Source organism: Anolis carolinensis, chromosome 1 (genome assembly GCF_035594765.1).
Source record: "Anolis carolinensis isolate JA03-04 chromosome 1, rAnoCar3.1.pri, whole genome shotgun sequence".
In the NCBI taxonomy this organism is placed as follows: Eukaryota; Metazoa; Chordata; class Lepidosauria; order Squamata; family Dactyloidae; genus Anolis; species Anolis carolinensis.
The window spans coordinates 330,945,752-330,973,060 of NC_085841.1; the positions used below are offsets into that span (position 1 = coordinate 330,945,752).

Consider the following 27,309-nt stretch of genomic DNA (forward strand, 5'->3'; position numbering starts at 1 on the left):
TGCACACTGACACCCATTGAAAGAAATCTTGATTAATTGATCAATTTTATTCGTAATTAACTGTACAAACCTAACCATGTTGGTTCAGAATGAAATCCCATTACGCTTAACTGAAGCTTATTCCGTAATAGGTATATTTAGGATTGCCATTCAAATAAGCACAAAATCTGCATGTGAATAAAGTATTATTATAGAAAGCAAAAAAAAAGTTTGCTGATGTATTTATTTGTTTCATTTATGCCCCACCTTTCTCACCCCTTAGGGAACATAAGGCGGCTTACAACTATGGCAAGATTCAATGCTATTTAAAAACATAGTAATGAAATATATCCCATCAACTAAAACAATTAAAACAAATAGAACAATAAACCGATTAAAAACGTAAAGTGCACATAGACATGTTTCACCTCACAATAGATATTTCATCACGTTTGGGAGCAAAAGGGAAATATTTATTTAAGTAGATGACCACGAAACATTCCACAATTTTTGAATTCAGAATAATAAAGTCTTTATTACAGAATATTTGCTACCTTGCTAATGGAGGACTGCAGGAGATGTTGTTGGATTATTTCCATTGTTTTCAACAGAAAATAGAGCAGGATCTATCATGACTTTGAAACACATTTAACACATTTTTGAAATACTAAAATTCAATTTATCCGTACAATAAATATATCTCTTTAGCCTTTCTAAATTGGTTTTTAAAAGCAAGTGTTTTCTGGATCCTATTTCAAAATATGAGATTTTTAGGATTTCAATCTTTTTTTATTTTGCCTACAGGAGTGCGTTTGGATCGAGTTCGTGGTGGCCGCCAAAAGTACAAAAGAAGACTGGACTCCGAGAACAGCACTTATCTGAGCTTACAAATCCCCCCTCCAGCCAAAAAGCCATGTAGGTGCCAGCACCATGCTTTGTTTGTCAGACTTTGCTACCTGATGGGACAGACAATCCGTTTCCTTTCTCTCCCGTAGCTCTATGGGGTTATGCTACTCTCCCTGAGTATTTCTAGCAAAGATTTATTCTAGACTGCCTTAATTAGGCATTGATTAAACATTATGCTTTAAGCAATGCTTTCTGAGCCTGTAGCTTTCAACTTTGTACTCACAACCAGTATTTTCTGAGAGAGGGCAACAGCACAAACATACGAGACAAATGTATGAGACAGTAAAAATGTGAAAAATCAATTTCTGCACATAGTATGGTCATCTCTTCCCGATGGTAAGAGCTGTTGAACAGGGAAATATGCAGGCCTGGAGTGTGGTGGAGACTCCTTCTCTGGATGGTCATCTTTTGGGAGTCCTTTGACTGGATGGTCCTGGTGGTCTATTCCAACTCTATGATTCTGTGACCTTACCAAATTGCAACTCTGACTCTCCATTTCCCCCATAATCCAGTTAGCTGTTTGTCTCTTCTTGTGAGTGAGCTGTCTTGGGTCCCATACTGGTAGAAATGTGGGATATAAATAAAATTGTAAGGACAATTCCTTACAAAGGGTCAATTCACACTGCATGTTAGTGTATTAGTAATAATGCTAATATTTCCAAGCTTTGCAGCTGCAATGTATCAATCTACTGTGTCATTGATGAATATTATTACCCTCTAATTTGAAGATTAATAATATGATGCAAATATGTTTAGTTGCAAGGCCAGGTCACACATTACGCTGAGGCAATCCTGAGTTTTCCAAATACACCAAACAGGGAGTTCCTTTCTGGAAAACATAATAGATATTTCCCACCAGATAAGAAGCCAAGCCATGTAGTCTGCAAAATCTTAACTGGTCCTGCAGCAATAGCAGCAGCAACTAACTGTGTGGCTAGAAGTGTCCCCCCCCCCCCCCCCAAAAAAAAGCATCCTGTGGGATCAAATGCATGGTGAGCCACTTTACATTACAATCACTCACACAAATAGTTGGAGAAATCTTTGAAGCAGAAATGAAGAATGAACCAAAGTTCATTTGCATTTCCTCATGGGTGTTGGCTGAAGCCATTTTCCCCCCTGCACCCCCAGCCTGTTATGCTAAGAGAATCCAGGAGAATTGATTTTATCCAGAAAGCATCCAAACATGAGCTTTCTCTCAATATTAATTAGCCTGAATGCACGATAGAAAAATTATCAGTTAAAATATGCAGAATTTACTGATAGCAACCCTATCTTTGCACAGGATACCTTGGTACATTAGTAATTAACACATGTAAATATCTCTGATAGGATCAGAGAAGGATCATTGCTCACTGATATGGGACATGCTCTGAGTGCAGATGGTGGCCAAATTCAATCCCACTGTCTGCCTTTAGAAAGGATCAGGTATTGGGGTTACAGGAAAGATCCCCTTGGAGGGGTGTTGACAGAGTAAACAAATTTTGCCTAAATCAAGGCTGGGTTGTTGTGTGTTTTCCGGGCTGTATTGCCATGTTCTAGAAGCATTCTGTCCTGATGTTTCACCCACATTTATGGCAGGCATTCTCTATATACTTCACAACCTTTGACGATGCCTGCCATAGATGTGGGCGAAACATCAGGAGAGAATGCTTCTGGAACATGGCCATACAGCCTGGAAAACACACAACAACCCTGTGATTTTGACCATAAAAGCCTTTGACAACACATTAAACCAGGGCTTTTAAAACTTTTTCCACTCATGATCCCTTTCTATCTGAGAAATTTTTACATGACCCCAGATATATATAGTTATATAAAATAGCTATAAAAATCAAACATTTACTGAAAATAATTCGGCATTTACAAGGCTTGATAAACAGGCTGATTTTTCTTTTTGTGGAGTACAGTTCAGTTGTTTTCTGCAGAGTCCACTGTAAACACTGCACATCATTTCTATCATTGATGTTCCAGAACTTTAGTCGGTAACACTGGAGGTTGTAATAGCAGCAATAATAGTCATGATAGAAATCGATGATGACAACGGCATTGAGAGTGATGGACAGATGCAATAGTGTCATATGATAATTTCTCTTTTTGAACTTGCAGTGACTAAGATTGTCTCACACTTACTGGTGGCAGAGCCAGAGAAAATTTATGCCATGCCTGACCCTACTATGCCGGAGAGTGACATCAAAGCACTGACCACACTTTGTGACTTGGCAGACAGAGAGCTGGTGGTGATTATTGGCTGGGCAAAGCACATCCCAGGTAAGAAGAGGTAGCTAAAATTGATGGTAAAAAGGTGTCTGTAGTTACTCAGCATTGTGGATTGTGGTTAACAGTATCTAGGAGTTAAATTGATACAGTCTGATCAACAGATTTGTCTTTCAGCAATCTCAACATTTTGCAATCTGAAGGCGTTTGTTTTACAATAGGAAAAATACTTGATGGGGATCTTTGCTCATTAGAATGACCATGTGTCCTATTTATAGAAGACAGTCCTTTGTTTGAAGGCTGTCAGAGGATAGTCATTTACTTGATGGCAACCTCTGTTTGAAGAGTTGGTCAATCCAAGTCTACTTTAAGGTTGAATATTTGAAGAAGGGAGAGCTAAGGGGGGCCCTGGCATTCCTATCAACAGTATCTATACAGACTAAGCAGGCACAAGCCCACTCTGGTTACTGTCTTCCAAAGAATCTAAGACTGTGGTTCTCAACCAGTGGGTCCCCAGATGTTTTGGCCTTGAAATGCTAACAGCTGGTAAACACCTGGGGACCCACAGGTTGAAAACTACTGGTCTAAGCTGTTCTTTTACTGTATGTAAATTATAATAATTATTTCTATAGACCTCCTCAAATGGATGAGGTCCAACCTAGTGATTCGCCAGCCTCTGGGCATCGTTGGGGCAATCTCTGTGCTCCAGCCAACAGCTGACACATCCCCATCACCCGTAGGAAAACATTGCCATGTTGCTGATGCCCGCAGAAGCCCCATTGTTCCTTATAGAACAAAGCCCCAGTTCATCCACAGAGTCCTACCAAAAGTCCCCCTATGTTGTCTGATGGTGGTGTGGGGCTCCATGGATAAACTGGGGCAGAAGCATCCTAGAACGCTTTTTTTTTTTTTGCCCCATGTGATAAGGCTGTAAGTGTGCATAAATAAGCATAACACATTTTATACCAGTCTGTGTCTTGTTTTGTGCTAATTTTCTTGGCGATAGATAAGTTGATCATTGCCTGTTGTCTAGCTAGATGTCTGGGAATACCTATTTCCTTTGCTGCACATGATAACAAACAACATAAAGTTGATGGCCCACACCATCTATTGTCTTGTTTGCTGCTGCTGCTGCTGCTGTTGTTGTTGTATGCCTTCAAGTTGACATAGACTTATGCCAGCCCTACCATAGGGCTTTCTTGGTAAGTGTGTTGTCATTGCCTTTAAGGCCGAGAGAGGAAGTGACTTACCAAAGGTTGCCCACGGGGGTTGCCTGTTGTCCATCTAGATGTCTGGGAGATATCTATTCTTTTAAATATTAGACTAGGACTTTGGGAGACCAGGCTTTGAATCCTGCTCTCCCAAAGTCCTGGTCTAATATTGAAACCATTATACCACACTTGCTTCCCTATTGCTGCCTTTAATGTGTCTAAAAAGGGAATTGAGACATTTTCCCTGCAGAAAATTATGTGAGGTCCATTGCTTATAGAGCAATAAGGATCAGGAAATAAAAGGTGCATGCACAAATAAGCACATATACACAAACACCCTTTTTGCTGTTTGTTTTAATACTTAAAGACACCTCAAGGAGAACCCACATTCAACAGAAAGCAGAGGTTACTGGAGGACTACTGCTCGATTACAGCAGACTTCTTGCATTCAGTTAGAATTCCAATGTGGCTATTGATTTATTTGTGTAAATTAATGTATCCTTAGATGCCTGCGATTAAGTTGTAGCTTTACCGTTGACCTGAAAAACTCAAGCAGATAGGTACTTTGAGAAGGAGGTCACTCTTTGGATACTGCTTCTCAGCAAATCTTAATCCCGGTGGTGCCCTTCTTGAAGGAGGCCTGTCTTATTGGGGATTACCCCACTCGCTAGCTGTACAATCCACCAGGTCCTGATTCAGCACAAACAGTTTTATGCTGCTGATTAAGGGAACTCAGTCTGGATTGCTCCAGTCACCCAACAGCTGAAGAGAATTAACAGGAAGGATAATAACAAGTTACGACAGACAATGGCTTTATTAAGGCTCAGTCCAACATCTCCATATTGATGAGGTCTTCCCTGCATGAATATTAGTGGGGATCAGTGTGTGTTTGGGTTTCATTAGAGTGCATGTTCTAGACTGTTTTTGTTCAAGTAAAGCGATAGAAATCACATTTCCAAGCAAATGTGAATGTTCAATACAGTGGAATCTTGGTATTCACTGGGGTTTGGTTCCAGGACCTCCTGCGAACATCTGTGAATGGTCAATACCCATTATTTACAATAGCACAGTATAGAGCTGGAAGAGACCTCATGGGTCATTCAGTCTAACCCCCTGCCAAGAAGCAGAAAATCGCATTCAGTAAAATAGTGTCCCTTATATAAAACAGAAAAATTATATTTTGCTTTTGGGATTTTTGGTTCTTAATATTTTCAAGCCATGGATGATTAAATCCGTGGATACAGAATTTATGGATATGGAGGACTAACTGTGTATGTATCAATCAACTGAAATATGAAACATTACCTAGAGAGTAGATGCACTGCTTTGGTGTTTATAGTATAGATTGCAACTACTTTTCAATAGAGAATAACTTGTTCCATTATCTCTTAAAGCAAAATGTGAGCACTTGGAGTTGCTCCCTGTACAACCCCTGTATCCTTGGGAAATATGTTCCAAGACTCCACATGGATACTTGAAATTGGATAATAACAAATTCTATATTTTGATTATACTTGAGCTGGAGGCACATCATTGAATTGTACTGGAGTACCTAGAGAAGGAATCCCCTAGTGGCACAGCAGATTAAACTGCTGAGCTGATGAACTTGCTGACCGAAAGGTTGGCGGTTTGAATCCGGAGAGTGGGCTGAGCTCCTGCTGTTAGTTCCAGCTTCTGCCAACCTAGCAGTTCGAAAAGATGCAAATGTGAGTAAATCAATAGGTACCCGCTCCGGCGGGAAGGTAATGGTGCTCCATGCAGTCATGCCAGCCACATGAAGGGCAGGGTGCCCCTTGCTTCCCCTCATCAGATGGAGGAGGGAAAGCATCAACATTGTGCTAAAAAGAAAGAAAATAACACAAAGTTTACCTATATCTTGGGTGCTGCCCATGATGACCAAATTTCTGCAGACCCACACTTCCTTTCCTCATGATGCCGGGGCTTTATAAAAGGGGCATGGCCACGGGCTGTGTTGTCTGATGGGCCAAGCGCAAGGTTTAAAATAAGGTAAAAAAAAAAAGGCGGAGCCCAGCGTTATTTTCCCTAACCCCCCACCCGGTCTGATTTTTGTGTATGTGTGTCAGGAGTGACTTGAGAGACTGCAAGTCACTTCTGGTGAGAGAGAATTGACAGTCTGCAAGGACGTTACCCAAGGGACACCCAGGTAATGTTTTGATGTTTTTACCATCCTTGTGGGATGCTTCTCTCATGTCCCTGCATGGAGCTGGAGCTGATAGAGGGAGCTTATCCGTGCTCTCCCCGGGTTGGATTCAAACTTGGCAGCCTTCAGGTCAGCAACCCAACCTGCAAGTCACAAGGCTTTAACCCACTGCGCCATCGGGGCGCCACTCGGCCTGATGAGGTTGTTAGAGAACTTTAGCAACAATTCCTAGAAGAAAGATGGGAAATTAAGTTAGGTGGTAGATAACTAGTTTGGTAAATGTAGTTCAGGAAGGTAGATAGGATATTCTAGCAGAGAATTCATAAGCTACAAATCCCAGGATTCTAGAGAACAGATCCATATCAGTAAAAGTATTGAACTGCTGTAAAAGTAGAGTACAGACATACTTTGTAGGTATACAAGTGGAGGCAGCCATAATCACACCGAAAATCTCCTCTGTCCCATCACTTTTCACCATTGCCATTTCAAGGATTAATTCAGAAAATTACAGCTCATTTAGGCAAATATTATCTGAATAGTACAATTCATTCTGACAACAAAACCCAACTACCTGATCACAGACTTGGTTATTTTAATGCAGACATTTTTAGAAATGCATAAATCTCTTCCTATTAGGCATGAGTCCTTGTTTGTCTCATTCTCATACAATAGAATGAAGAACACTGAAATCATCTCCTTTATGCAAATACAGGGTATTTTCTGTCACTCTTGATAAGTTGTTTTTCATTTGCAAGAGTGACTTCTGAAAAAAAGCCTATGAGAGTTGCTACTTTGTGGCATTGACTTGTAAAAATTAGAAATTTCAGGTGGATCGTTTAGATGTTTTTCATTAAGCAGGCAGCCCTTCTGCTTTTGCTGTTTATGTGTCTTTTGTTTCATAAAGAAGAAAAACCTTTTTTTGTTTTCGGTGGAGAGAGATTTTCAATGCAAATTACAGAAATAACAACAAACAGCGCCAGTGTCATTCCACCTTCTCTGCCTCATTCTCACACTGAAGGCAAGAACAGTCATGCTGGATGACCGGTTTTCAACAAGCTGTCTCAACATATAAAGACAATTGTTCTCATTGAGCACAAGACGTTTTGTGACTGTCCTCCATATCAGATTGATATCCAAGAATAATACCAAATGCCGGTTTAATCATAGAAAGCAAGCCACCAGTGTGAGCTGACAGCATGATGGAAAGGGAAGAGTGAATAGAAATTTATTTTTTAATGAGTAAAGCTTCGAGTAAAAATCTATTTAGGCCCTGAAAATGTCCCGAATTCTAAGAAGCTGCATTTATTAGACAAAGAAAAATCACCAGATATTCTTTTGTGATCCCACATATTTGTATTGTATTATATTTGAGCATCCCTTATCTGGAATTCAAGTCCAAAATATTCCCAAATCCAAAATTGTTCACATAAGTGGCTTAGTGATATGTTTGTTTTCTGATGGTTCAGTAAACACAAACTTTGTTTCATGCACAAAATTATTTAATTTAAAATATTCTATAAAATTATCTTCAGGCTGTGCATATAAGGTGTATGTGAAATGTACATGAATTTTGTGTTTAGAATTTGGCCCCATCTTCATTATAGGTATTCTCAAATCCGTGAAAATCCCAAACACTTTTGGTCCCAAGCATTTTGAAGAAGGGATATTCAACCTGTATAGTCTCTGCTGCTCCATTATTGAAGCCAGTGTGTCAGTTGCTGTGTATTAATTTTATTTATTATTTATTTCCAACATTTATATCCCCCCCTTCTCACCCGAAGGGACTCAGGGCGGCTTACAAAAATGGCAGTAATTCGATGCCTACACAGAATCAAAATCATACAGTACATAAAATCAATTAAAACTATTAAATACTGTATAAAAAATTTAAAACATATAGTCAGATCCATTCTTCCAAAAAACATCATGCTTTAGCCATAAGTCAGTCCGTATCGTCTTTGCCATTATTCATTAAAAGCCTGAGCACAGAACCATGTTTTTAGGGCTCTTCTGAAGCCCAAAAGTGTTGGAGCTTGTCGAATATCTCTGGGGAGGGTGTTCCACAGCCGGGGAGTCACCACCGAGAAGGCCCTGTCCCTCATTCCCACCAGCCGCACTTGTGAGGCAGGTGGGACCGAGAGCAGGGCCTCACCAGATGACCTTAGGGATCTTGTTGGCTCATAGGAGGAGATACGTTCAGACAAGTAGATTGAGCCAGAACCATTTAGGGCTTTAGAGGTCAAAACCAGCACTTTGAATTGGGCTTGGCAGCATATTGGCAGCCAGTGGAGCTTGCTTAGCAGTGGGGTGGTACGCTCCCTGTATACTGCTCCAGATATTAATCTGGCTGCCACCCGTTGTACTAATTGGAGCTTCTGGGCCGTCTTCAAAGGCAACCCCATGTAGAGAGCATTGCAGTAGTCCAGACGGGAGGTAACCAGAACGTGGACCACCGTGGCCAAGTCAGACTTCCCAAGATACGGGCGCAGCTGGCGCACAAGTCTTAGTTGTGCAAATGCTCCTCTGGCCACCACTGAAACCTGGGGTTCCAGGCTCAGTGACGAGTCCAGGAGAACACCCAAGCTGCGAACCTGTATCTTCAGGGCAAGTGTGACCCCGTCCAACACAGGCTGTAACCCTATATCCTGTTCGGCCCTACAACTGACCAGGAGGACCTCTGTCTTGTCTGGATTCAGTTTCAATTTGTTGGCCCTCATCCAGTCCGACACAGCGGCCAAGCACTGGTTCAGGACCTGAACAGCCTCCTTAGTGACAGGTGAGAAGGAGTGACAGAGCTGGACATCATCTGTGTACAGATGACACCACACCCCGAAACTCCGGATAATCTCTCCCAGTGGCTTCATGTATGTGTTAAACAACATGGGGGACAGTACTGACCCCTGTGGGACCCCACAAGCCAATGGTTGTGGGGCCGAGCGGGTGTCCCCCAGTGACACCATCTGAGAGCAACCCTCCAGGAAGGACCAGAGCCACTGCAGAACATTCCGGCAAGGCGTCACAGAAGGGTACTGTGATCGATGGCATCGAAGGCTGCTGAGAGGTCCAGCAGAACCAGCAGGGACACACTCCCCCTGTCCAGTTCCAGTGTAGATCATTAACTAAGGTGACCAAGGCTGTCTCAGTACCATGTCCCGGCCTAAAGCCAGACTGCGCCGGATCTAGAAAACCAAGAATGCCTGGAGTTGTGTGGCCACCACATGATCCACAACCTTGCCCAAAAAAGGGGAGATTGGAAATAGGCCGATAGCTTTCCAATTGAGTGGCCTCTTCAACAGCGGTTTGATCACAGCCAATTTAAGGCTCACTGGAAAAATGCCTTTCCGAAAGGAGGCATTTACCACCACCTTCACCTACTCAGCCAATCCCCCTCTGGCTTCTCTCACCAGCCAGGATGGACAGGGGTCTAGGATGCATGTGGTAGCCCTCACCTCTCCAAGCACCTTGTCCACGTCCTCAGGCTGAACCAATTGAAAAGAATCCATCAAAATAGGACAAGCAGGTACTCATGCTACATCCTCAGAAACTGCCGTTAATATGGTGTTAAAGCCAGAGTGGATCAAAGCGACTTTGTTTGCACAAAACTGAGCAAATGTTTCACAGTGGGCTGCCAAGTTGTCAGGGGACAGGGTATAACAAACCTCTGACAACTCGAAACAGCTCCACCGGATGGTTCTTTGCGGACGCAATATTAGCTGCATCTATTGCCATGCTATATGTCCTAAGATAGGAGCATAGCCGTGTTCGGTTTGACTCATTCAGCTCTGAATGCCACATGCTCTCTAGATCCCTCTTCTTTCGCTTCATCGCTGCCAGCTCCTCAGTAAATCAAGGAGATGGTTTAGCTCGGGTACTCGAGAGGGGTCGTTCCGGAGCGATGATGTCTATTGCCCTGGCCGCCTCCTTGCTCCAGAAGGTGACCAGAGCATCGACAGGGTCACCAGCCAAGGTGGCGGGAAACTCCCCCAGAGCCATCAGTATTCCATCGAGATCCACAAACCTCCTGGGGCAGACCATTTTAATCGGTCCTCCACCCCTGTGGAGGTTGGGGGACGCAGTAAGTCTAAACCTGATCAGGTGATGGTCGGTCCATGGCAACAGAGTGATGGTAAGCTCCTCCACACCGCCATCTTCCTCCCATCCTTGGCAGAAAACCAAGTCAAGTGTGTGCCCAGCTCTGTGGGTAGGGCCAGATATTAATTGGGACAGCCCCATGGTTGCCATGGCAGCCATGAAGTCCTGAGCCATCCCAGAGAGAGTTGTCTCGGCATGGTCATTGAAGTCCCCCAGCACAATGAGCCACTGGGACTTTAATGCCAGGCCTGAGACCACCCCGGCTAGCTCAGGCAGGGAGACTGTAGTGCAGCAAGGTGGTCAGTACACTAGCAGAATCCCTAAACTGTCCCGGCCCCCTACACTCAGATGAGCACATTCAAACAAGGTTGACTGGGGTACCTGGTCAGAGGGATGGACTGCTTATAGACTACTGCGACCCTTCCTCCCCACCCTCCAGATCTTGGTTGGTGCTGCACGGTATAGCCTGGTGGACAAAGCTGGGTGAGATTGGCTCCCCCAGCCTCATCCAACCAGGTCTCTATAATGCATGCCAGGTCTGCCCTGCTCATCCAGGATAAGATTTTGGATGATCGCAGCTTTACCATTGGCAGACCTGGCGTTCAGCAGCACCATTTTCAGATCGGAGGGTCCGCCAGGCTGGACACCCAAATTTACTATGTCGGGAGACCGTTTTAAATCTACAAAAACTCTCTTTCTTATCTTAGGCCGAATTAGATTATGCCTCCCTTTCCCGTATCTCCCCCTACCCTGAATTACTTCGATGGGAGCCCCCCGGTTGCTAGGTACACACCCTCCTCCAACATGGTCCACCTTGGTGGTAAATTCACTTTCCCGCATGAGGATCTTATTACCACTGCCTCCTGCTTCCACCTCCTTTAGTGTAAGAATAAATCTGTCCCTCCTTCCCTTCCCTCCCTGAGAGGTTCTATGGATGTAGCTCCCAGCCTTATCTTATAGATCTAAAGTGCAGGTGTGCTGAGGTAGACAGATATTGTTTCCACCACCTGGGAGAGGACCTTGGGCGAAGGGGTTATGATGGAATTACAAGTGGGAGCAGTAGTGTACTCAAGCTTAAAGTGCTAAATTGTTAATTTTGTTACCACAGTCCCTAATAAAGTGCTCCAGTGCTTCAATTTAATCTGTTTATACTGTTTTCTGTGGTCGGTAATCACACTAACTCAATAGAATCTAACCACTGCCCTCCCTTCCCACCCTCCTGTTAGCCCTCCCTGACCCTAGATTAATGCCCTAGATGGTAACATACCTTAGTCACTACAGATACTAACTGTGATCGTAACCACCACCATGACAGAGTGCTATAGTGCTTAATTCAAGTCAATAGGAGGGTCTAATAATAAATAATTGATGTAATAATAATAGATATTAGATGGAGATAGGAGGTAGGGTTCAGTTCAATTTAGTTCATAAAGTGCAGCAGTTCAGTTATACCTGGCCGAGGTGATGTTTTAAAGCAGCAACAGCGAGGCAGGGAGTTGTAGCACACTTCTCTCAGCTGTTTATACCTGGGCGAAGTGATGTTTTAAAGCAGCAACAGCGAGGCAGGGAGTTGTAGCACGCTTCTCTCAGTATTTATATACACTTTTGCACACATAGGCAGATGCATCCAAATCACAGCTTTTGGCTTTTCAGTGATTCCCAAACCTGGCTCAGCCAAGCAAATGCATCCTTGCAGTGTCTTTATCTCACTGCAGATTCCTTCCTAGTTATGTTGGCAAATGAGACCAATTAAGCTTGTAAAACCACTCTCCTGCAATTGGGTGTAGAAAAACATGTTTTCATAGTACTCAGCAAATATTATTACCCACTATTCTTCTTGGCAAGGTTGTGTTCCTTCCCCTCTGGCTGTGATTCCCAGTCCTTCAGGCTTTGAACCTTCCTCCAAAATTAATCACTTGCAAATTCCTTCAACCCTCACCATCCATCCCTACAGGGAAGAGGATCCTTCCATTGTGGGTGGTGACAGGGTGGCTGTTTTGCTACTCTTCTTGTTCACCCAGCAGAGGGTGAAATATGGCTGGTGGAGTGACAGCAGCTGCATCTAGAATGGCCTCAGATCCTATAATTACATCTCTCTTTATTACTGCTGCTAATGGCCCTCCAGGATGACAGAAATGATAATAAATTAACAGATTATGAACTCCACTTGCCACAAATTATGTGTTTTTCTTCTCTCTCTCTCTCTCTCTCTCTCTCTCTGACTCTCCACCCCATGTTCTCTCTCTCTCTTTTTAAATTCTGACGTTTCCTGCTGCCAGACAACTGAAACAGTATTATACCTGGGCAGGGGCAATCAAATACATTTTGCTGCCTGAGGCATAGCTATAGATGTTAACCCTATCTCTATAAAAGCCAGCCAGGGGTAGTTGGGCAGGTGAAGCAGAATATCCCATTTCTCATCATCATTTCTGACACTAAAAATACAGAGTAAACAACTTGTTGCTAATTCTTTTCACCCGAAATAATCTCTACAAGGAATGTAATTTGCTATCTATCTATCTCTCTTAATAGATTAGAGATATGGGGCAAAACTGACAAAATGAAGTTCATCAGGGACAAATGCAAGCTACTCCACTTCGGCAGAAAAAAATGAAATGCAAAGATACAGAATGGGGGACATCTGGCTTGACAGCAGTACATGTGAAAAAGATCTTGGAGTCCTCATGGATAACAAGTTAAACATGAGCCAATGTCATGTGTAAACAATGTCATGTGGAAGCAAAAAAAAAGCCAATGGAATTTTGGCCTGCATAAATAGCAGTATAGTGTCTAGATTCAGGGAAGTCATGCTACCCCTCTATTCTGCCACCACACCTGGAATACTGTGTCCAATTCTGGGCACTGCAATTGAAGGGAGATGTTGTTCAGCTTCTCATTTTTTTATCATTGGCCTGGTCTAATTTCTGTGATCCCTTCTTTTTCTCTACACAAGAATAAATATATTGTTTTTCTCCATATTTTCCAAAAGAATCTGTACATTTTCCATATGTATTCATTTTATATATATTATCCTATTGGTTAATGTATGTTTTTGCAAAATTTTCAATGTATTTTGCCCCATGCACATTTTAAATTGAGCACATATTTTCATAACTTGTGAAATACTTCACAAACTCAGGAATTGTATGGAATTCTACTGACAGATTCAGATTCAGTATGGAAAACTGGATGATCTTGGATTAAAATATAAACCAAAACTTACTTAACTTTATATATATGGCTCAGGCCCCAAATGGATTGAATGTTTTTGTTCACATGAGACACATGGAAAGGAAAGAAATTCTTTTCTTTGCTAGGAAAGAATCAAGTGCAAATATAGTTTCCTTAGGAGGCCAACGCTTTCCAGTAGAGTGAAAACTTTGTGTGTACAAGTTAGTTGTTAAACAAATGTGGAGGAACAATAGAAGACCACAAATGCCCAGTTCACAGGGCAGACTGGAGTTATTCAAATACCTGCAAGGGTCATCAGCTCACAGCAGCTTCATTGTATCCAATCCAGCTCTTTTCCATCTGCAGACTGGACCCAGAAGGGTTGGATTTGTAATTCCCGTCCCTGGTTTCCTGGCCTTCTCTTCAGCTGCCCTCTTATTTTCTTCCGACACTCCTCCCCAATGCTTTATCGATCCCACCCTCCTACCCACAAGACCTCACACACGCACACACAACACGTGACAGCTGATTGGTATCTGTTAATTAATGTGGCCCGAGGCCTCTTTTCTATTCAGTGGCCTGATAAGGAAAATTGGATGTCCAAGGACTGCTGTGCCATTATCCCCCCTTACCTCCTCTGGCAACACAAACACAAAACATAGTGTAGTGATAAATAAATACCACTAACCCCATTCCTCTGCCCTCACTTCTTTGGGCTGAGATAGCCGAGATAGAAAAATAGAACTCCCGACTAGTCAATACAGCAATCACCAGCTCTTTTGTTAATTGCTGAGTTGATAACAAGAGAAATCAAATGATCCTTGCCGTGACTGGGCTCCTTTGGCTCGGATGCAGGCAGGCACACAAGTGCCCAAGCACAGAGGCCTCCGGGTTCGAAGGCATCCTGCTGAGCATAAATCATCACTAGGGACTGAGCATCTCTGAGGCAAAGGTTAATGGGCTTAGTGAGAATTGTGGGGCATGAGGGATGCAGTTGCATTGCAGGAAGAAATGAAGACAATCTCTTACACCACAGGTTTTTGACCACTCTCTAAAGTGTGTACACCAGTTGCTACCAAAGGGTAAAAATTACAGAAGGAATAGGTATAGTTTTAGGGCAGGCTTGGTCTCCATGCTTTAGTTTGCTCCAGAGCTTGGAAAAGTTTATTTTTGGACTACAACTACTTTAGTCCCTCAACCATTGTGGTCAGTAGGCATGCCAACTGGGCAATTATGGGAGTCATAGATTAAGACAAGTAACTGTTCCAAGATCCGATTTCATCTCCAAATATATGAAATGAAAATATTGGGCATAGCTGCATGTGCATATTTCTGCCTCCTCTCCTCCCTTACCAGTAAGGACAGTTTTTCCTATTTCTTTTAGATCATGACTTTTATGTAACTCTTCATCCATTTCAAAGACCATTCTAACAGTAACAATTGAAATTTTACTTGTCCAAGAAGGAAAAGGGTGAAATAATGAATGTGACCTTTTCTCACACTTTCTTGTGCTTGACTTTGGAATACCACTCACCTCCTTTCCCACACTGACTATAATGTCTGTTTTTATTTTCCAGCAGGGACTTTTCATGTTTCCTCTCCCAGTTCCCATTTGACATCTCCCATAGTTTATAGTCAGAAAGTACAGGTCAACTTTGAAAACTTGGAAATATTAGCATTTTATTGGCTCCAGTGTGCTCAAATACCATCTATGCATTTTGAGAATTTGTTCTGGCATCCAAGTAGATGTTCATAGTTGTGGGTGCTGTTTTTCCACAACTACCACTTTATCACATAACTTAAATGCCGCTGAGTTCTACACTTAAAAACTGGTATACCACTGGGTTCACTACATTCATTTTGGTTAAAGTGCAGTTTTTGAGTCTTTTAAACGTTGAGGGCAGCATTTTTTCCCAACGTATCAGGAAGAGGCGAGAAAATTGATTTTTCTCAAAACTCTGGATGTTTTGCCAAATTTCTAATGAAGTGGCACTCATGTTCTCAAGTTAGGATCACCCAATTTGTGGGAGAAGAAATTGGGGGAGGAGTCAAAATAAACTTTTTTGGCCAATTTCCTTTTGCTCTCCAAGCAAGAAAGTTTAGTTGTAAGCTACTTCATAATGCTTCGACTTTGGAAAAAAAAATAGCCTTTCAGGGTATCTTTATTCCTTCCTTCCATGATTTGTCTGTGTCCTGTGTTGGGAGGGCCAGTGCTGTTGCTGTTCCAAATTGGTTTCCCTCCCATCCCTTTTCTCTATCTCCCTCCTTGCTCTTGGGAATTGTGGGAGTTGAAATACCAAAAAGCACCGAGAGGGATGGTGGGTGGGGCCACAAGTCTGCAGTGTGGAAACCTCTTCATTGAAAATAAAGCAAGACAACTGAATGCACGAAACAGTGTGATTAAAAGGTAGGGGAAAAACTTCATTTTATTATGAAATGGAGTTAGACTGAACTCTCTTCTGAACACTTTTGAACACTTCCCAGCATAATCTGATGAAGTCCGTACTCAGTTAAAATAATAATGCTATGATTGGTTAACACAATTCATAAAAATGCATTGTATCCCATGGTCATTTGAGTTTTGATTTTCTGACATGAAGATTCAATTGAGGTGAACAAGCACTGTGATAAGACTATTGCTATTTATTTATACCCCCACCTTTTCTTCAAAATTGAGGCTCAGTGTGGCTCATTTCTTTGAGAAAAACAATGGGCCTGGAAGCACCTTCTGTCCAAAGGGCTAAGTAGGATTCAAGTTTTAATTAATGCAGGAATAAAGTAAATGGGAAAAACTGTAATGTAGTGGTCTGAACATTAGACTATGGCTTTGGAAACCACGGTTTCAATTCCAACTCAATCAAGGAAATCCACTGGGTGGCCTTGGACAACTCTCTCTCTCTCTCTCTCTCTCTCAGGCACAGGGGAAGGCAATGGAGAATACTCCAACAGTGTGTGTGTGTACATATAAAGCACAAGTGAATGGGAGGCAGTAGTCTATGTAGTAAGATTTTCTGAAGAGTGGTTCCCTGCAAGTTTCAGTGATTTTAAATCTTTCATCACAGGCTTTGTCATGTTTTCCTTGTGTGTGTGTGTGAAAGCAGGGCTGAACTTGCTCAGAACTACTTGTAAGGACTCATTGAGCCCAGATTTCATTGATGGTTTTTGTTGGCAGAAGGGCAACTTATGCCAATGTAGGTCACCTTTTGACCAGGTTTTCCTGGTACAGGGGAAGGCAACAAAGGCCAAACCCAGTAGGAGATTAAGATGCCCTACTGACTCCAAAGAAACTTTTTCTTCCTTTTCCTCTGCCACCGCACTTCCTCAGCAGTATGCCAGAGTAACTATGCCAGCAGATAGGTCCTTGACCCATGTGCTTAACTATACTGCAAAGTACAGACTTATGTAAATTTGCTTGATTCTTGAAGTTACATTCTTGGCTATGGTGGTTGAAAGCTTCTTTTCTATGTTGTTAAACACTTTGTCTAATGTGCATTTGGACCTTGATTCTATGGTTCAGTTTTGCCATTAAAGAGTTCCACATGAGAAGATGGTTGCCTCTATGGCTCGATGATCTAATAGAGCACCTGCTAGATTACAAGGCTTTAGAAGTGCTTCTACCTGCATCCAGAAATTGACCTGCTGTTCTCTTGTCCTGCCAGGCTTCTCTAATCTTTCCTTGGGGGACCAGATGAGCTTATTGCAGAGTGCCTGGATGGAGATTCTCATTTTGGGTATTGTATATCGTTCATTACCCTACGAGGATAAATTGGTCTATGCTGAAGACTACATCATGGATGAAGAACACTCACGCTTGACAGGGCTGCTGGAGCTCTACCTGGCCATCCTGCAGCTGGTCCGCAGGTACAAGAAGCTCAAGGTGGAGAAGGAAGAGTTTGTCACACTCAAAGCCCTTGCTCTTGCTAATTCAGGTAATGTTATGATCTGGAATGGACATGTGGGTTTGATAATTAGGCTTGCTAGGTCACCCAGGCTTTATGATGTTGTGGGAGGCTGGACCTGTCAACGTTACAAGGATGTCGTTACAAGGGTCAGTTTGTGGTGATACCATCAAGCATGGATGCATTAAAACATCAATCATAGGTGAGGTATGCTATTAAAATAAAAAATACCAACTCTAACAAATGAGGAAAACACAAACACATAGAAAGAATGTCCAAGGCCGCTTTCTTATTTTGTGATTCCCCCATCTTATTCTAAGAACTGGAGAAGAGGGGCTCAGCCTTAAGACGCAGCATCAGGTCCTGAGATCTGGCAATCCTACCAGTGGTCGCCATGTTTTGCAAAGCAGAAAGTGCTCACAGCATCTAGTTTGGCATTTGAAAAAGGAATAGTTCAAAACCAGAACTTTTGGGCCTTAAATTAATTTGCAATTAATGTATATGGGTGTTAAGGAGTTCTTGTATTCTTCTTTCTGCTTTATATTTCTGTCTTTTTGGCTAGCCAGGTCAGCCTCAGTTCAGAAGTTCATAGCTGGCTTGTGGACCTCATTCAGGCATTTTGTTTGCGTCACCTCAACATAGGAGGAATGGTGGGAAAGTTCTAGCCCATGCCCACTCCCTGCACATTTCTGTCATGCAGTGGGAAGACACAGTCTGAAAGGAGGGCTTCTTCCATCATGGGAGAGTCTTCCGTCAAACTAGAATGCAGGAAAGCTGGTGTTTAAAACTGTGTAGAAAAATCAACTTGGATAGAGGATTTTCTCTTTACAAAGTCATTCTCCACTTACAGAGTGTGATGGAAATGTGAGAAGAGTAGTAGTGTGCTTCTCTTCTTCATGTGTTGAGGCTAGATGGATAAAAATGCCTGCATCACAACTCAAGAAAGTAAAAAAAAAAAAGCCTTGTTCCTTTTTTTGGGGGGGGGGTGTCACAATAAGTTAGCTGGAACCTTCTTTAGTTGTTTACAAAGCCTTCGTAAAGAATGCAGTGTTTAATTTGAACGGATTTCTTCCAGCTCCATATAACTCAAACTGGAAAAGTTGTTGTTTTGATCATAACTTGGATAATCCCCCCCCCCCCCAACATGGCCTGCCCTATAGGATTTGGTATGGAATAATAATAACAACATTTAACCTTTCCCAAGATCTGCAAAGTCTACAGGATGTACCTGGACTCAGTGTGGTAACCTCTTCCCCTTGCTACACCAGAGGCACTTGACAGCTTTAAAAAATCACAGCCATTGATTTTGTAATTAACAGTTTATCAATGCTATTGATACTGGTTCACTAATGGATTGCCGGAAAATTAATTGTACAATGTTGCTTATTTTTTATAGTAAGTTGCTAAATTTAAACACACACACACACACACACACAAACACAAAACTTTGCTTGAGAGAACAATCTTATTGAAAAGGATATTCATGAATATTGCCTCTCTGAATCTGCTTCAGTCTCGTGGCTTGTAAACAGATGTCATATATCTTTACTATGTAAAAATTAGGTTGGGAATGCAGCATAATGGTTATATGTCCCATGTCACAATGCTATGCTGCCTTAGAGGCTCTTAGAGATAGGGAAGGATAATACCTTCCATAAACATAGATTCTATAGACTTCATCCCACTGAACATGTCAAGTGTTTGGAAGAGTAGATTAGCGTACTGCTCAGGTATACTCAGTTTTGAAATTAAATGGATGATTTTCCTACCTCCATCACACACTAGCAAACTATCCATTTTATTCAGGAGTTCTCAGTTGATTTGCCAACGCATTGTAGAGAGTTGTTCCCACCCACTGTACCTCCTCTCCTGGACTATGATTTTTGTTCCTGGGTTATAAATGTAATTTCCTAATTGGTTCTATCATAAACACACGGGAAAAGTTTATTAAACTGCAAAAACTTTGTCTTTGCAGGAGAGACATCCTGCTATAGCACATTTTGCTCTAGTTTCTCAATGATTGACTATCTTGTAGAGTTTCCACCAATTTAACATATTTTGTGGGCACAAAAACAAAGTTTCTGGAGCACAACAACTTCTTTCAAAGCAAGGACTGCACAATTAAACAGAAAATAACACTTGCAAGCTAGGAACATATTATTATTATTATTATTATTATTATTATTATTATTATTATTATTATTATTCAAAGGCAGGATGGCCATCTGTTGGGGTGCTTTGGTTCTGCTTTTGTTACATGGCAGAAAAAAGAGGGTTGGTTTAGATGGCCCTTGGGGTCAATGAAAGGAGGAGAAAGAGGAAAGGAGGCATCTGGGGGAGGTAACACATGGCACACAACACACAGAAGGAAGGAAGAAAGGCCCTCAGAAAGCGTATGAGACAGAAAGGAGCACAACATACTGCTGATCCTCCCTCCTCCATGAGCAAAAGGTAATGGTGGAGCTTTTTCTCAAAGGAGCATTGTGGCTCATCCCACAAATTGCCTAACTGTATCATTTTAAAGCTGAGAACAACTAATACAATCACATGACAGAAGTGGCCATTTTGTCCATCTCTATCCAGATAATTTGCAAAAAAGTCACTTGCCAACCAGCTTAGAGAGTGTCTGAAAAGACAACCCTCTGCAATGCCTTTTTAACCCCAAGTTATCTCTATCCTACACTTGAAGCCTGCGTCATGTGATGAACACAGTAGGTTGCCATTTCTTAAGTGGGTGGCTCAATAGTATTTAATGAATGTGATGAAGTGGTATGAGAAGCATACCCTATAGGTGAAACCGCAGATAGGTGAAATTGCAGACACCAGTTCCATGTGTACAAGGGTAATCACATATTGTATAAATTATTCCTTTCCTTCCAGCTCTCAGAATTTCTAGTTCTGTTCCGAACCAGTAAGCATTTGAGATTGTAGAAAGGCAGAATATGGCTGGAATTTGTTACATGATTTACGTAGCAAGTTTTTCTGTTATTACTGTAAATCCATTTTCCATTGCGATGCAGGTGGGGTAGCAGTGGGATAGGGATGCTGTTTTTCGTTGTTATTATGCACCTTCAAGTTATGATGCTCTCTTATAGGAAGTTTGCTACTGCCTTATTCTAAAGCTGAGAGAGTATGACTTGCCCAAGTCATCAAACTGGCTTCCATGGTCAAGTGACTATTTGAACCTCTGTTTCCCAGAATCCTAGTTCAGCACTGAAAACACTATACAATGCTGCCTTTCCATGCCCCCCTCATTGCTGCTATCCTACCCCATATTTACAGTACTTCCAGATGCTTTTCCTCTGCCTCCTCCCCTTCCTTTACCTTTTCCATTGATACAGTTACACCAGCAAATGCAATAATTGCTGGTGACATATTCAGATCATTGGGCTGGAGGCGTCTGACTCATTGTATAAGCCTGATGTTGCATTTTTTTGCTGAACCAGTTTCTCACTACAAAGGGAAATATTTTAAATCTAATGGCCAAATAACTTGTGGATGAGGCTAAAGTTGGACTGTAGTGATATTGACCACAATGCAAAACTTATTCAGCCAGTGAAAGACAGGGACTCAATTCTCATTTTCAAAACAAAGCAGTGAATCAGCAGGCAGTCATCTTCTCATTTTTAATCTTTTCCGAATGTGACAATTCTATTTTTTGTATATTTTGGAAATTCTGTGCCAAATTATGAATACATTTTGGCACACAAGTTTTTGCACAAATTTTGCTCATTTTTGAAAAATGCATGCAGAAGCAGCAAAGCTTGGAGAAGTTACTTTTTGGACTGTGGCTCTGATATTGCCTGAAGGATTTGAGGAGTTTTCCAAGCTCTGCATGAACTTAAGTATGAACCTAATGATTAGATAGTCCTGAAAAATTTCATCTCTATTTTCAGTGGATACAGTCTCAACATTTCTCTGTTGGCTTTCTCTTCTCATTGTCTCTTTTTTGCTTTCCAGATTCAATGCACATAGAGGACATGGAGGCTGTGCAGAAACTCCAAGACCTTCTCCATGAAGCCCTTCAGGACTACGAGCTAAGTCAACGTCACGAGGAGCCACGGCGTGCAGGAAAGCTGCTGCTGACCCTGCCTCTCCTGCGGCAAACAGCCGCCAAGGCTGTGCAGCACTTCTACAGCATTAAACTGCAGGGCAAAGTCCCCATGCACAAACTCTTCCTAGAAATGCTGGAGGCCAAGGTCTGACAGGCCCACGGTGCTTGGAAAGCAAACTGGGGACAGAGACTGGGCTGTGGAACAAACCAAACTGAGCTGGCTGGCAGCTGGCCTTTATCTCCAACCATTTATTATGGGGGAAGAATTATTTAACGTCCACCTGGCTACTCGCCAACCCTTTACGTCCATCTGAAAATTATTGTGTACAGAGAGGGAAACTCTTTTAATCAACATCTTTTTGGGGGGTTGTTTTGCTTTTGGGGGTGGTTTTCTTTTCTTGCACTTGCAGAGGAAGCCAAGGGAAAAATTGGGAACCCCTGAGCAGTGATGCTCTTTGCACTAGCCAGGGCAGCTGATTCTTTTCTCTGTCTGCCTTTTAAAGAAGGGACGAGGGGACTTGAAGCAGGGAATGCTTGAAAAACAAGGGTCTATAACCTTCATGAGAGGAGTTGCCATCTGTGAGTTTGCAGCTTAACACACAAATACACCAGGGTTTTCTCTCCAAATCATGACCTTAAGGGATGGTGCTTGTTTGGAGAGGAGCACCATGAGATCTCTAAAATGTCTGTATCTTATTCTCAAACTACTTGCAACATTATGTACATACCAACCCTACTGCTTCATAATGGGAAAGACAGACCTGACTATGTAAGATATTCTGTTACCATGAACAATGTCTTTGCACCTCTCTTTGCCCCTTTCCTGTGCAATCATAACATTCCCAGCAGTGGTTCCTATAGCCGCTGGAGACATGTCCTGTCCAGAGACAAAAAAGTCTCCTGTGTATGGAGCACACAGAAAGGAAGAGCCTGACACCTTTTGGTTCCAAGACTCTAGTCCAGTCCTCTCCCAACTTTGCACCCTCAGACATGTTGGGTTACAACTCCCATAATCCTTAGATCCACCAGATGAGAATTATTAAATTTGTAATCCAATGCATCTGAAGAGTGCCAATCTGGAGAAAGTTGCTGTGTTCACCCAGTTATCCCTTTCTCTTACCATATTTGGTGCTATTTTGAAATCCTCTACCTCTTTTCTTCCTCTCCCATTTGGCACATGTCCTGGTCTGCTGGAATCCTTCCAGAATGAACGGGCCCAAATTAAAAGTACCCCAAAGTGGCTCATTGCCCCTTCTCTTTCACAAAAGAGATTTGTACCATATTAACCTAATTTCTACAGGGCAGAGATCTGATACTTGCTTCCTGTATATTTCCTCTTTTTGCCTCACCTGTTTCATCCTGGTCAATTTTTTGAATACACACCAGGTTAGTGGGACCAGAGTGAAGAAAACTTTGCATTGAGAAGAGGGGTGAAATAATGTTTGGAGATATTAACAAACTGTTGGAAAATATGTTTCTTGAGAGCTACAAAACCCTGATGAGAGCAATTTTAGATAGGCATGCAGATTGCCAGGGGAATGATACTAAGTTTAAGCCAGAGCTCAAGACTTATGCCTTCATTTTGAAACTAGATCAAGAACTGCATGGAATTAAAGCAAAGGTATCTGGCTGGCCATCCCTGATTTAGGAAAAGGGCAGGAACAAGGCTCAAATTGGAACCAGAGGTGTTTGGAAGTTATGAGAAGACAGTACCTCAGAAAACAAAGTTCTTTACCCTCACAACTCAGTGATGCGAAAGTGCTTCCATGTCCATTTGGCCCCTGTTTATATTTTTAAAAGGAATTTATCACTTTTTTTGACATCACTTGCATGTGCAGTTGGTCCTAGCAGATCAATTTGTGATATTTCAGTGCAGTGGGGTGTGTCAATATATTTTTGTGTGTTTTCACAGTTTTTTGGAATTTGACAGTGAATTCCACTGAAGCAGAGATGGCATTGGACTAAGATGACCAAACAAGTGAATTTCACATAATCATCACACAATCTGTGAAAACAGAACCAACCAAAGAACTAATGGTGAATGGTAAAAATCCATTGGCAAATGGATGCTGTACGTTTGCCTCCCAGCTTTTTCCTAGGCACAAGGAGAACAGGCAGATTGGCCTTTTTGTTCTGAAGGCATTTCATATGTGTTTTCTTCCAAAATCCAGTCAAAAATACTTTTTTTTTGGATGAGGGAGAGGAGAAAGAAATGGTAGAATTACCCAATTCTGTGAAATAGTCTTCTATGAATCCAATAGGAGTGGCAATAAACATTGCAGTTCTTCATAGCCACTTATTGCATCCAGTAGCAGTTGTTTAGAGGCTGAGCAATACTTACATAGAATATAAATTTCCTTCACAATTATACTCTCTTGTCAGTTTTGTTTTTGAATGGCTACTGATTGGGGTGGATCGATTGCTACTTTAACCTATTCTGAATCTGCAGAGAAATGATGGGTGAAGGACTGCACTCAAAATTGTTCCTGTCCCACTGCTTTGCAACAAAGAGAGAAAGAAATACAGGTATTTTCCTTCATAACTTTGATGGGATTTTCCCCTCGAATTAGCCCCTCCTGCTACAACTTTGTTCATATGCTACCAATATACTCCAAAACAGGAACCACCTGAAGGAGAGGGGCAATAGTTCAGAATATCCGTTTTGCATACCATAGTCCTGGTTTGATTTCCTGGTGTTTCTTTTTAAATCACTCAACTACCATGTGATATAAACATTTGATACCTGAGATCCAAAGGAATCACTACCAAAATAGACAATACTCATCTAGATAGATGAATCTAATAGTATAAGGAGGGCTTGGAAAATCTGCCCTGTATCAGCTTATACTTAACTAGGTAACTTCTTCTGGCCCAATCTTGACTCTCAAACCTGATGGAAACAACATTCAGCAATGCTTCCATTGTTGGAAGAATGGACCCCCTTTTCCCCATACAGATGATTCACAAGAATGTAAATTGTGGCGCAAGTTACAATCACGGCAATACTGTAGTGTCTAAAGCATGACTAAGGAGTGGATTGTGAATGCAAAACGTTACCTAACAATTATGAATAATTATAATCCTCCTCCCTTTTTGTGGGCATCAACTACATGGGGAGAATGAGGTCCTTTCTGTCAGTGGCCAGAATATGGCTGAAGGTTTCCATCAGGGTTGGGGAAACTCGGCCAACACAAGTTATTTAATTACTTCTTTAAGTATAAACTGAAACAAAATTCTGGCCATTATTTTTTGGCCTGAAAGATTCTGGGAATCGTGGTATTTCTTTAATGATAGCCTGAGAAAGAACCTTTATTACTGAAGGCTTTGACAGTCCCTACTGGAAGGAAATATTTTACACTCAGGTACAAGGGATATTCCTCTTCCCATCTCACTTCAGGATAATAAGGTATGGGCAAACTTTATCCAATGAGAGAGATATAGCCAACCCAGGAAGTAGCGTTCTGTGTTCACAACCTAGTAAAACTACTAGTTTATTCATTCTGGATAATTAAGGTCAATTTTAAATTAGTAGTTTGTACAAGTGTAAGAACTACTCAGAGCAATGGGGACCTTTGTGAATTCCCCTCCCCAGTAATGGCTGTTTAGATGCAACGAATGAGTTCACAAGCAAGAAATCCTTTCTCTCATGATTCAATAATCACAAATATGGTGCACTGAATTTAAACAAATCTATCCCTTGTGTTTTCTTCTACATTCTGTTTTTAAAAGCCTATCAAAGTCTTCCCTCATTATTTCCTGCATATAAAGAAATTTGCAGGTTTGGTAAGTTCTTAAGAAAAAATAAATGAGACTGAATTCTCACCCCTTTCTACTAGCCAGTTTCACAATATTCATGGATGATTCAACATGCAAAGGAGCATGCTCTTCCTTCCTGGCATGTAATTATTAGAAATGAGATACCTATCAACAAACAAATAATAGGTGGCAACTCTAGTACAACAAATATATTGGAAAAGTTGAGTTGCAATGCCAGGGTTTTAAATAGCTGGGCCATAAAAGTCCTCCTCCTGGTTGTGTGAATCCCTCAGAACACTCTCCTAAGGATCAATCTGATGCCTCAGAGAAGTTTAGCTTTCTCGATAAAGGCAAAATTGAAATATAATTCTGTTTGACTGCAAACCCCTGAATTCGTTTACGACAAGGCATGCAGGCAAGTGCTTTGAGTATAATACTAGATAAAAGAACTCATTTGAGGGAGTCTTTTGAATCACCCCTCTTTCGTGCCTACCTCCTAATGTTACCGGCACTGCATTTTATCCTCCTCTCCCTCCCTCTTCTTTGCATATAATACACAATTAAATGTCTTCCACTGTGAAATACAACCCTCCCTGTGAGCCTTGGAAGCAACTGATGCTGCTCATATTTACATTCCTCTCTGAGGGCAGTGGTCTCTGGCCTTTAGTACAAAAAAATGAATATCAAGTTGATGGGAATCAATTCAGATCAATGAGATAGCTACTCCATTTGTATCTGCAGAAACATGGGCATTACTTTGAAGGGACAATGTGAAGGAACTGAAAACCACAGCCAAAACAGTATTGTTCATGCCAAATAGGAGGTGTTATTTTTGTCTTTATAACCACAATGACATAGACATTTGGAACCTTTCAACATATATTTTGAAATCATGCTAAAACAAGTATCACAAAAACAAAAAAGATGAAGTCGTGGAGAAAGACCTAAGAATGTAAATAGCTGAGCTTTTGCCAGTTAGAATGGAGTGTTTCCACCTCATAGCTACAGGCTACAACCAACCGTGTGGTCAAAAATCTGCCCTGCTCTTGGGGTTCAATGATGAAGAAAAGCCAAAAAAGAAATGGAAGCGGGAAATAAAAAGATGGAAAGCCTGTGCAAACTATTCAGGGTGTTATGGTACAAGTGTGGGGGGAAAAGCAAACAGTATCTACTCAACTATTATCTGCTCCTAAAAATGCTGTTAAATAAGTAATTAAATAAATCATATTCTTGTGGTACAGGTCATTTCAAACAAAGAAATAAAACAAATGTACAAACAATTATCTTTGAGGTGACTTTTATTGGGTATGCTGAAGCACTTTCACCCAAATTACATTTACAAATTTCCTTGGTGCTGTATTCCTGTTCATTTTATATAGTATATTACTTCACTTCACTTCACTTCACTTCACTTTATTTCTTAATTAGTCGCTCTCCACCAGAGTGCTCCGAGCGACTTACAATTTAAAATATCATTCCACAATAGAAAACATTCATCATAAAAACATTCAACATAAAAAACATTCAACCTAAAAACATTCAACAGTGACTATTTGGCAAATTAGATCTGATTTACTTAAATGCACAACCAAACAGCCAAGTCTTGAGCGCTTTTCCAAAAGGTCGCAACTCCGACATTGCTCTAACATATGGAGGCAATGAGTTCCACAGAATTGGAGCATAGATCGAAAAGGCTCTATGCCTTGTGGATATATATTAGTGTATATATCCAGCATTGTCCAGGTATGCCTTCTTCCTTCCTCTCAGAGGCCACAGCTGCTTTTCCTTTCCTGTTGTCCCTTCAAAGATGGAAGCTGGGGTGGAAGGTCTGCCATCCTCCTCCTTTCTCCCATCTCCAGCTTGTTT

The 27,309-nt window shown here is 41.6% G+C and overlaps 1 protein-coding gene across 5 annotated transcripts in view; it reads left to right on the forward strand.

Moving 5' to 3' along the window:
- Positions 1 to 26,723, forward strand: part of esrrb (estrogen related receptor beta) — a 196,990-nt gene extending 170,267 nt beyond the window's left edge. For all 5 annotated transcript variants that reach the window (XM_008121419.2, XM_008121249.3, XM_062968333.1 and 2 more), the window contains 4 exons: positions 784 to 894; positions 2,992 to 3,153; positions 17,394 to 17,663; positions 21,594 to 26,723. In XM_008121419.2, coding sequence (XP_008119626.1) covers positions 784 to 894; positions 2,992 to 3,153; positions 17,394 to 17,663; positions 21,594 to 21,838 — 788 coding nt within the window. In that variant the 3' untranslated portion in view covers positions 21,839 to 26,723. The remainder of the gene's footprint in view (positions 1 to 783; positions 895 to 2,991; positions 3,154 to 17,393; positions 17,664 to 21,593) is intronic.
- The last annotated feature ends 586 nt before the right edge of the window (positions 26,724 to 27,309 follow it).